The following is a 12269-nucleotide window of genomic DNA, read 5'->3' on the forward strand; positions in this document are numbered from 1 at the left end:
ATTTACCCTGTATTCTTTTACTGCTTTCTCTCTCCTTAACTTCTGGAAATCTGCCAGCTGACGCAGTTCCGCTGGCAGGTCCATACAAGAAGACTGATTTAAAAGAAAAAAGAGATACATATATGGAAAAATATGTCAACAGAGAACATGACAGATCCTCCTGGAATCTGCCTACCCAACAAAATACCATGTCATGAAAACCATGTATTATAGTTTCTTCCAAACGTTAAAGTCTACCTACACAAAATGTCTACTGGGTTTGTATCCTGTTGGCTTTATCATGTAAAAAGATTTAAAAAGTCATCTTTAGTTACATTGCTCATTTTTTAACTTTAGAAATTTAGGTTGTCTGTGCCCAGAAAAGGTTTTTATGCTTGAGAATTACAGTAAGAAAATTCCAACCGCTGATGTCCAGTTTAGCTATGCTGGTGAGAACCCATGTGCAGACAAGGCTCCAGCGGTTTCTGAATTTAAGATTGTCTCTCCTGGAGGAGACTAGAGGCCCTGTTCCCCTTACACTGCCTTGCTAAGGCATCAGCAAAATTTTGGCTCAGCAAGGCCTCAGCTTCTGGCAGGCTGCACTCCCCCTTTGCTCTACCACCTAACTCAATTTCTGCTCTACTTCTAACCACGTTCTAGCCCCATTTTCCCACATCCTTCCTGGAAGGTGACAAATAACAGGATAAGATAGCACTGGGTTTGCACTGCCAAAAATATAACAGACAGTGATTTTCAAGGCCCTTGCAGATTGCACCTGGAAGTTAAGTAGCACATCTTCCAAGAAGATAGGGATGTTTAACAATGAGGGAACAACTAATTAGTACACATATCAAAGTGGTGAACTAAGGTACCCCCACCTGTGTGGTTAGCTCTGTGGTAACCAGTAATTGATTTTCTTATGAAAGCAGTAACATTTGATTGGCTTCTATAGTTGTCCAATGTATAACACAAGTATAAAAAATGTTATTGTTCTAACACCGTTTGGATGTGTAACTCCTGCACACTTCCCCTCTGTCAACCAGTTTAATTGCCTGGCTGTCAGCAATTAAAGGCACTCTGCTTATCCTTACAGCATCATTTCTTTAAGCTTAAGTACAACAGAACAGGGACAAGAGCCCCACCCCCGAACAGTGCTGGTGCCTAGGTAGCCCAGCCACTTGCAACAGTGTCATGTAAACACTGTTGATAAAAAAAAATCACTTAGGGTGGATAAGACCAGAATTTATGAACCGGAGAATTAATACCAAGACCACATTTCAAGAGTTAAAAATATTGAAAACTAATGAACTGATATGGGAAAGAGCTGTTTAAAAATGAAATTGGTTGAACAACCAACCAGACAAAAAATTGCACTGTTTCAAGGTCTGCTTAGCATTTTAAAGAATGGCTATCTCCAGGAAAGAGCCATATCTTTCAATTAAGATGCAAGAGTTCACAAATCTGCTCAGACATCTTTTAAGTCCTTCACCTAAACCAGAAAAAGCATCACTGATACTTGTACAAAACAAGTAGTTGTTTCAGGCATTCCTTATCTATCATAAAGCAGCAAAAAGGTTGCAAGGCTTTTTTTTAAATTTATTTATTTTTTAATAAATGCTTTGCCAGTTTCCTATCAAAAAGATTCTGTCAAACCAGATTCACCCCAAAATTTAGGTTTGGTAAAAACAAGATGCATTGTAAGGAACAACCTATCACATTTTTAGATTGTTTCCAATAGAACTATATTGTTAAGTTTGCTGCAGCATTTGCAAACTGACTTGGGCTACAGTTTTTGGTAAAGTCCCTCATCCACTTATCTAGGTAAGTGCATAATACAAAACATATGTAGAGAAGAAAATCACCTTAACAGCTGTGCAACCCCTTAACTATCCCCTCAAAAAAGCTTAAGAAAATAGTTAAAATCTGTACTTTGCCCAGCAGGTAAACAGTTTGGCTCAACTGAATCAACATGGTCAGAGACAGTACGTTCCAGACTAAAATGCCTTTCATTGAAAGCATCCTGTCACTGGCTTTGTCCTGTTTAATCATGATTATCTATATCTGGCATTTCAACACTCACTTTATCCCTACACTGAGCGCCAGACCTATGCCACTTAGGTGTGGGTCTTCTGGAAATGAACAGCCTCTGGATCCCAAATATACCATGCAGCTAATGAGAAAAATTATGGCCAGTCATTTTCTTTGCCAGATTAACTTTGTTTATGGTTTTCTGGTGTACCCCACAGCATACACAGCAATAATGCCATCTGGAAGTCAGGTAAACTCACATAAGTGTGTCCACATTTAAGGAAATTGTTATCCAGTGTAAATGGAAAAAAGAAAAAAAAAAAAAGCAATCTTGGCTATTTTTACTTTCTAGGAATTGGACCTGAATAAATAAAGGCTCTCTTAATGAAGTAAGTTAGTGCAGGCCTTGGCTAGACACAAGGTTGGACAGGTTTAAATAGAGGTTTATTTTTAAAATTGATTTTGATTATTTTAATAAAGACAAGAGTAAATAAAAAAGACAAACTAATATAAGACAAGAGTAAATAGATTCAAGAGCATCAACCAGAAATGTGTTCTGTTTAAAAAAAGTTATTTTTTTAAACAGATTTAAATTAAACTGATGCAACTGTGTAAAGCAAGGCCATAATCTACCTCACTCCAAGCTGCTGTTCCTGACACTGCACCTTTCTTCTGCAAGGCCAGGTATATTTGAAAGTTCAGTTTCACATCAAATAATGAGAAGCACAAGTGAAACACTATTTTCACTGTCCAAAATAAGAAATTTTCTTTAAAGGAAACAAAGCATAAAGTAAATTTCTTATGAACTGTGGACATAGATATTTGGCTGCTTGCAGATGTCAAAAAAAAAAAAAAGAAAGAAAAAAGAAAAGAAAAAGCACTTTAAATTAAACTCAGTACATCTCTGCATTGAGCCCCATGCATGCCCAGAAGAGGCAGTGCCTTAGTTGGACCCACTCTGCCGACATCTGTAAAGATCAGGCACTTTAGTGGGGCTTTTTGGCACATCTATCTAATAGCTGATTGAATCAGCTTTAGCTAAAAGCGCAAAAAGGCCGCTGAAGTGCTGATCCATATAGACACTCCAGAGTTGAGTCAAACTAACATGATGCTTCTTCCAGTAAATCATGTTTTTTTCAGGTGGTATGGTTCCATATCTGCAAGCCACCTTAAAGTTTAATTTTAAGACTGGCGAGAACTTATTTTTTTTATTTTTATTTTTAAATGAATGGGAACAGATTCATTCCTGGTCCAAATTTTGGAAAGTCATTGGATTTATACCAGGGTTGGCCTTGGCTCACTGTTAACCTGGGTAATCCCTTAAAAATATCACACACTAACTTTTCCTTTTTTTAAAGTAAGTAGATGGCCTCTGAGGGAATCATTATATATGAAGATGATCTAGAATGTTGATATTCTACCCTGAAGTTTATATGTCTTTTTAGAAATTCAGTTCTCAGGTTATTTTTTTCCTTAATGGACAACTTTTCCTTCCTTTGTAAAAATGTTCAAGATGGTGAGATCTACCCCTTCATCTGTGACGCAACAATGACCTCTAGTGGATGTTTTAATTAGTCTCCTAAATCTAGGTCCATAAAGGGCATGTGCTGTAAGTAATCCCAAGGGTTTTAAAACTACATTTAGTGCCTGGCTGAATTAGAGTCAGATGTGGAGAACTAGTCTGAGGTTTTCTCTTTTCACGGTGAACCAATGACTATTTCTATGTGTATTACAAAGGATATATTTAGTCATGTATCCCATTTAAACATGAAGCAATGGAATATTACCAGCAATGCCAAGGCATAATCCAATGAGAAGTTAATTTTACTTGTCATAGTGCAGGGGAAGGTTTAGCACCCCTTTCCAATCTCTGTTATTGAACTCTCCAAGCACCCGTTTCACAGTTTTAAGGGGGGGAACTCAAAAGAAATCCAAAATGGTTCAGTGCAAGGAGAAGTCTGAAGCAGAGTGCCAAAGGAAATAAACTTCACATGGGACTCAGATACTACAGCTGATATCTGTATTGACATAAGGATTGACAAGACAAACTCTGGATTACAAACACAAATTATACGGCTTTATCAAAGACCCTTTCTCATATTAACCAGAATAAAAATACTATTTAAGACAAAAGTAGTCCCACTCAATGAGACTATTCACACACATGTTAAACTATGTATATTTAAGTGTTTGGGGGCCCAGATGTAGGGTTTTTTAGACAGGAAGCAAGTTGGAGGGTCTGTCCAAAAAGATAACTGCAGAGGAGTATCTAGAGATATATACTCCAGAGAACAGCAAGGTCATTTTGAAAAGCACTGGCACTGTCCCACCCTCAATCAGCAAACACCCCTCTTTCTTCTAATCTGTGTGACACATGGTGCCAGGAGTCTCCCAAAAACATTCCATACTCTATACAGGGCAGATGCTTCCACATTTCTTCAAGTATTGCAAAAGCCACTGCATGAGATTTATTAGGATGACTACTGGCTCACTGCAGACAAGAATGCAAAACCTTATCCATAAAGTCAGCAAGTGTTTCAGGAGAGCTGACAAGCAGGGGGGCAAGAGAAGGGAAAATGTGAAAAATATTTTTGACAAAAACAGACCTTTGGTAAGTGGGAGACAGCAGGTTTGAACTGTAGTTGCAAAGGAGAGCCAGCAAAACTGTCATTGCCGGGAATTACTGTGTGGTAATTAGGACTAGGAAACAGGTAAAATGATTAGCACAGGGATGTCAAACATACAGACCACAGAGCAACTCTATCCAACCTGCCAGACTACCAGCATAGCTGGAGGGAGTGGCCTGCCACAGAATCCAGACCCTGAGGGCCCTGGTGAACAGGACAATCAGCACATGAGAGCGAGTGAGGGTTGACAGAAACATTCATGCTTCGTTGTCTCCACTGCCAGAGCCTTACTTTCCTGGCTCCTGGCCCCTGCTGCATGCCCTGTGCTGGAGTCTAAACTGGAGCTACTGGTGTGGCATGGGGTACATGGCAGCAGCTGCTTCAGCTTCACCCCAGGGCATGCGGTGGCTCCGGATTCAGTGCCTACTGCACGCCCAAAGTTGAAGCCGCTGCTACAGCTGCCTTATGACCTGGTCTCGATCCTGCCCACAAGGAGACTGCATCCTAAGTCTGGTCTGGGGCCACAAGGTGAGTTTGACACCCTTGGATTTGGGGATTAAGGAACCAGCCACCCTGAGACTTCAACAAGAGCATACTTACCTCAGTGTTCCCCAGCTGAACTGCTGACCCTTCCCGATAGGCATTTAAGTAACCATCCACTAAGGTTGTTAAGTCAGACATCATCTCATCCAGAAACACGAGGCGGAGAGGCAGAAGGTACACTGTCTCCAGAGCCAGCACTTTCAGCAGGGAAGGTGGAAGGGGTCTCACAAACCATACATCAAGGTTTTCCTGCATGCCCCCAACATGAATTAAAATAACTCAGTCATTTATACAGCAAACAGTTTAGCAAAGAGCAGCTTTCAGCCATATGCTCTCCTTCTTCCCCAGCTCACCTGGTCCTTCCAGATGCTGATCTGTACCCTTAGTGCAGTTAAAACTGACACTAGCTGTACCTCCCATAGCTTAGTTTATGCACAAATTGTATTGCTTTAACAAGTCCATATAACTAAAGATCTATCTGCATCACCATAAGATATGCTAATACCAATTCCCATGTAGGATGGCATAAGTTATACTAGTACCATACTTACCTGAATCCAAGAGTACCCCCAATCATTAAATTCTATATATGGAAAATTATACATTTCTTATTATTTTCCATGTGTAGAATCTATTTATTAAGGGGTGTCTTAAATTTATCTCCCTCCCCTGTGCTCTCCGCTCCACCAAACATTTTCCCCCCAGTATGTGCCCCATCCCCCACAGCAGAAGCCACCCCAGCCCAGGATAGGTGGTAGTTTAGCTCTAGCTTTGCTGTGGGCTCAAAGTTAAGACTGCAGCAGCTGCTTGGACCAGCCAATACTTGAATCCAAGACGAGCCCCATGTTGAGTGAGGGGCCCCCCTCATCTTGGATTTAAGTAAATGTAGTACAGTAAAAGCTCTGTTATCCAGCATCTCCGGGGAATGGGGGATGCCAGATAACCAAATATGCTGGTTAATTGAGCAGCCCGGGCTGCCACTTCTCCCACCGTGTCTGGGGTGTCCCTCCGCCCCTCCCGCCATATCGCTGCCCCTCCCACGGGCCCTGTGGGCCCCGCAGGACACAGAGGCAGGCTCCACACAGCCTGTTATGCCTCCCGGCCATGGGGGCTTGGCAGTGCAGGCTGCTTTGCCCCAGGCCGTGGGGGCTCAGAGAAACCGGAAGTGCCACAGTGGGTACTTCCGATTTTACTTTATCTTACAAGCTGGGATGCCAGTTAATTGAGCATGCCAGCTTGTAAGATGCTGGTTAACAGAACTTTTACTGTATATCAGTTGTGCTCCCTTACTACAAGGGGAAGACAAAAACAATAAACTTTAAATTACAGCAAATTTAGACTAGATCTCACTGTTAGAACAGCAAAGCAGTGGAATAGGCTACCCAGGGAAGTTGTGGGATCTCTTTCACTGAAGGTTTTAAAGAAGAAGTTGGATAAACATTGGTATGGGATGATTTAGAAGTAGCACCCTCAAGGCCCCTTCCAACCATAATCACTGATAGCAGTTCAAGCTCAATACATAAACACTCCCTGCTCCATTGCTAAAAATGCACTTTTGAAATGGACCAAATATCTCTCTGCACTGAACCACCTATGCCATGTCCTTTGCTTGTCTAATGAGGGGTACCCTTAAGTCTAATGAGGTTGGGACCCACTGGCTTAGAGTCTGGGGTTTCACATATTTAAAAAAACAAAACAAAATAGAAAACCCCCCCAAAAAACCCAGACAGCAACTTTTACCTTACTTTAGACATACCCCAAATTACATACAATTCTGAGAGAACTGCATGTCTCTTGTGGTTTGCAAACTCTTTGCTAATTCTCCATTTCAAAATGATGTATTAGGAAATTGTGAGTACTGATGTCAGTGGAAGCTTGAACCTTCCTCCCAGTCAGTGTTAGAAAATCTCGGCTCCTGAGGCTGATCTATGCAGGGGCAGATAGGTGAGGTTGCAATCGTGCTATTGCACCCTGCTTTGGTTCCTGCTCCACCCAAATGTTAAAAGCCAATGTCTGGGAGCAGCAGCAGGCTACAATACTGCTTCAACCTATACCCCTGGAAGAGGCAGCTGCATATCTATTCAGGCAATGCTGACAGAGTCAACTGACTGGATGACTCATTATCAGCTCCATGATTCTCATTAATCTCTCTCCACCCCACAAGTGTTAATGACCTCTATCCTTTTCAATGGCTTTGAGGTTTCACTATTCAAACTATCTTTTCTTCTGCGATTTTGCTGTCAGTTAGCCATTTCTGGTAATGTCTCTCTTCTGTTTCACAGCCTGGTAGACTGTTTTTAGCTCTAGCTAAAAACCCTAAGTCAAGGGGTAGAAATAACTGACAGTGAAGTATTGCAGGCACTATCAAGATGCTCAAGAAGGCTAGATTTTGTCCTGTGAATCTTAATAAGAGATGCACATTTAACTATAGTGACTACAGGACTAATGACACAATATCCTTTGACTTTTTGTTACCTAGCTTGTTGTGTTTTTTTAAACTTTGAATATACACACATATACATACACACACACGCTGTCTAGCAAATTAGCACACATTCCAATAGTTATATTTGTTTTCTGCTTCAATCTTGAACTCAATAATACAGTGCTAGCCCCTTACTATATTAGTAAAGATTCTAGTTTCTCTTTTACTGAAGAAAATCTGTGTTGTTGAATGAAAAATCTGTGTTGTGTGTGAGGATGCACAACACCATGTGGCACACCCTTTTCAAATCCTAAATACGCCCATGTATCCAGGCAACCTAACCACTAAGTGGAGTCAAACACCCTCAGCTGCAATCCCAGCCTGGGCTAATTCATTTCCTATGTTGCAGCTCCTCCTGCAACAAACTGATCATCATGATAGATAAATACTTAAAAGGGCAAGAAGAGTTCTTGCCTGTGTCCTTGATACTGGGAACAGTACTTGCCTGTCTGAATTTCTCACCTGAACTGCCTGCTGTCTGCGCCTCATGAAGGACACTGATTTAGGGGACATCTTTAAATGCTGTACCAAACACTCCTCCAAGGTGCTGGTCCGGTGTGGAAGGAAGCCGCCTGTCATCACTGAAAACTGCAGGACATCAGCAACCTATGAAAGGAAGAGAGAAAGAGAGAAATACATCACAGCAGCTTCAGCTGACCCAAGAGCAGACAATTAGGACGTTCCTTACTGGAGACCATGCTGAAGTTAAACATGCTGCTAACAAATTAATCTTTAACTGTGCAAAGAGTCTCGACCCTTTCAGGATGCTGCAGTTAGGTAGAAATCCTGTGAGATGGCTTCTTTCTTCAGTAAGCTGCTGCTTTTTAGATTAAAGTGACAAAAGTGAAATATGATGAAAGATTTATAAGCTCCCAAAAACAAACTAAAGACTGTTTTAGATTACAAAATTATGCAGGTTAAACTTGCCATATGTTGGTACATCCTTCCATGCATCCACAATCAATTCACTCATTCTATTTTCAGCCCTTTTGATAAAACTCTGAGTTTCTGCCATTCTTTGTTTAAACAACACCCCCTACTAGCCCTATTCCACCAGTACAGTCCCTGTGTAGATAGTATATTGCCTCTCTACAGTCCTCCAACAACAATGCCACAATACCTCTGGTTGCAATTTTAACTTCTTCTTTGCCCAGGTTTCATAATGACTACACATCATAACGGTCTTTCCTTGTCCCTTAATTGCACTGCAAATCCTGAACGTGTTTTGGAGATACCTCTTGTACTGCTAATCTCTCTTTGCAATGCTCTGCACAAGGTATACCAGAAACTCCAGCTAAAAATTTTGCTGCTATTTACTCCATGAAAGAAGTCAAGGATATCCACAGCCTGAGGTGGAAAAGGGCTTTGCAACCCCAGTTACTGAATTTTCAAAGGAAAAAGGGTGTTTATTTTGGCATTTCATGGGACTCGCAAAAGCTGAAGTACCACAGGGACAAGCAGTAATGTTGAGCAAAAGGAAAGGAATAATGGGAGTCCTACCATAAGGCAAAGGAGGCCAACAGAAAAATCTGGTGCTGCCCTTTACTTCTGCCATAACTAAGCCAAGCAGTATGTTGTAAGCTAGACAGAGACCCCAAGCACCAGTGACAGGCATCTTGCTACACTTGGAAAAAGTGCCCCAGCAGAGTATATCATCATCATTAAGGAGAGGGATGCAGGCTCTTTAATAAAGACTGGAGTTCTCTGAGACTCAGCTGAACCTGAGTAGGTAAAAAAGGAAGAGAACTCAGGGTGGGTGTGGGTGTGCGTTCCTTTTTTCTTAGTACAGTAGGTTCTGTCTCTATGCTCAGCTGGGCTAGGTTCAGTTGGGTCTCAGAGAACCCCAATCTTCATTAAGGAGGCTGGATCCCTTTCCTTAATGATGAATTACTTGTGTGTGTGTGTCTACATACATCATAGTATTAGTACATGTGTACACACACAGAGACACCTACACAGCCCCCTCCACTCCCCTTCATTTCATATCCCCCTCTTCTCAAAATGGTAGCCAGAAGCATACAGGGAAATAAATGCTTTTTGAAACAGTAGGTTTAGTTTAACAATGTGCATTGGAAGTCATGGGCAAAAGTGAGAAAGAAAAAGAGAGAGAAATACCAAAAACTTTCCTAGTGTATGCTCTGGACTGGGCACAAAGAGAGAACATTTACAACAGGAGTCAGGGCTCTGCAAAACAAAACCATACTAATACCAATACCTGAAGTTGTGAACCTTCAAATATAGCACTACACATTTACAATCAACTATTCCACCAACCCAGTAAATAGTCATTCACATTTCTAAGAATAAAATTGTAAAAGCACACATCAGTTTTGCCAGAGCAATGCTTTGACTTTCCACTCTGAAAATCCAAGTCTAAAACAAACCACATACTGCACTTGGACTTGGGTACAAAGTGGCCATGATGGCATGCTATGGGTGAAGGAGACTTGGTTTTCTGTTAGCTCACAGGATCAGGTAGTGGCTTGCATAGTTTCAGGTTGACCTTGACACAGATATCCCCTTTGTCTGCTGGCACAATCTTGATAAGAGTTTCAAGCAAATAATTTTCTTACTATTCAAGCAAATAGTCTTCAGTCACTGACTGTAAGCTTCTAGAAAGGACATTATTGCTTATACCGTGGTAAGAAAACTTTATCTTGCCACCCTTCAATGAGTCCTAATTAATTGTGAAGAGCATAGGTGAATTAATGTATGGGCCTGTGGGGCCTGGGCCCAGGGGCCCCTGCCAATCAGAGGCCCCCAATACCTGCATTCCCTTGGAAAACGGCAGGTTTCCCCTTGCAGGCGGCCAGCATTTCAGCCTGCAAGGGGTTCTGCTTGGGGCTACAGGGAATGTGATGCAGGGGCCAATGCGTGCATGTGCATGTGCATGTGCATCTGCATGGCCAGGAATGCAGCCAGGCAGTGTGGAGAGCCACTCCCTGCAGGTAGGTCTGTGGAAGGGAAGGGGCATGAAGGAGGGAAGGGCCGTGGTGTGGGTGGCAGATTGAGGACCCCAGGATCCATGGTGAGGGAAGGAGTGGGGCAGGGGCTGTAGGCACTGTCCAGCCAGAGTGTTGCATGGGATCCGGGGCAGGGAGCAAGGCAGAGCCACAGGCAGCTTGTCTGGGGGGTACAGGGGAGGCAAGACAGCTCCCTGCCACTGCCCACACCCTCCAGGGGAGGCATAGGGGGACATGTGCCCCCCATATTTGTGCATGGGGTGCATGCAGGCTGTCTGTTGTGGAGTTGGTGCTCTCCACTCTGCTGCTTTTGTCCTGGGGGCCCCACACCAGCTACAGTGGGGCCCCTGAGGCAAAGGCAGCAGGATGGAGAGCCCTAAGCTCACAGCAGGCAACCTGCATCCACCCTTACCCCACTTGGCTCTCCTCCACTCCAGCCGTGGTGTGGGAAGGGGGGGAGGGGGCAGGGAGCAGGTAGGAGAGGGGAGCATGTCCCACCCCACCTCCAGCCTGGCTGTGTCCACCCAGCCTCCCCCTCAGGGCATGGAGCGCCTTTGGCGGCAGCAGCACCAGGAGGGAAAGGGCACTTCCCCCCAGCTGAAGTCCCTGCTGGGGTGTGGAGGGCCTTCTGTTTGTTCAGGGCCCCAGTAAATCTTAATCTGCCACTGGTGAAGAGGCTGGCAATGGTGACTTCAAGCTGCCTGGAGCAGTAATCTTCTCAGGACTCCTGCATCCTCATGAGTAATGTATCAGACCATGTCATCACTGCCTGTGCAGATCCACAAGAGCCACTTTCAAGCAGTGAACCCTGGTAATGTCTCTGATGGCCAAGTGCTCCCAAATTGACAAAAACACCAAAGTGCACAAAGTTAAAGATACGGAATTGTTTCCATCATATGAAATAAAAATTACTGCCTGGAATAAGTTTAGCACTATTTAATGCACTAGTCCTACACTTATTACCAGTCCCAATTTACTCATCATACTTTACAAGTCTGTAGCAAGAGTGAACCTCTGGAGATAGACCTGCTGAAAGTCTCTGGGTTAAGATTAGTGCGGAGAGCAAGAAGGGGGATATTCTGGTGGGTGTGTGCTATAGACCACCAGACCAGGAGAATGAGGTAAATGAGGCTTTCTTCAGACAAGTAGTGGAAGTTTCCCAATCACAGGCCTTGGTTCTCATGGGGGACTTCAATCACTGACATCTGCTGGGAGGGCAATACAGAAGTGCACAGGCAATCCAGGAAGTTTTTGGAGAGTGCTGGAGACAATTCCCTGGTGCACATGTTGGAGAGACCAGTTAGGGGCCATGCTTTTCTTGACCTGCTGCTCACAAACAGGGAAGAATTGGTGGGGTATGTAGAAGTGGATGGCAAGCTGGGCAGCAGTGACCACAAGATGACTGAGTTCAGGAACTGGACAAAAAAGAAGAAAGATACAAACCCTCAACTTTAGAAAGGCAGACTTTGACCCCCTCGAGGAACTGATGGGCTGGATCCCCCATGAGGCCAATCTGAGGGGGAAAGGAATACAGGAGAGCTGGCTGTATTTTAAAGAAATCTTACTGAGGGGACAGGAACAAACCATCCCGATGCACAGGAAGAATAACAAATGTGGCAAGCAACCAGCTTGGCTTAGCAGAGA

The 12269-nt window shown here is 43.2% G+C and overlaps 1 protein-coding gene across 1 annotated transcript in view; it reads right to left on the reverse strand.

The window, feature by feature from the left end:
- Positions 1-12269, reverse strand: part of EXD1 (exonuclease 3'-5' domain containing 1) — a 45171-nt gene that overhangs the window by 7491 nt on the left and 25411 nt on the right. The window contains 2 exon segments of the mRNA XM_019519037.1: positions 5235-5426; positions 8125-8268. Of these exon segments, the coding sequence (XP_019374582.1) occupies positions 5235-5426; positions 8125-8268 (336 nt within the window).

The sequence above is a fragment of the Gavialis gangeticus genome, unplaced genomic scaffold (genome assembly GCF_001723915.1).
Source record: "Gavialis gangeticus isolate Ggan-Ray unplaced genomic scaffold, GavGan_comp1, whole genome shotgun sequence".
NCBI classification, from domain to species: domain Eukaryota; kingdom Metazoa; phylum Chordata; order Crocodylia; family Gavialidae; genus Gavialis; species Gavialis gangeticus.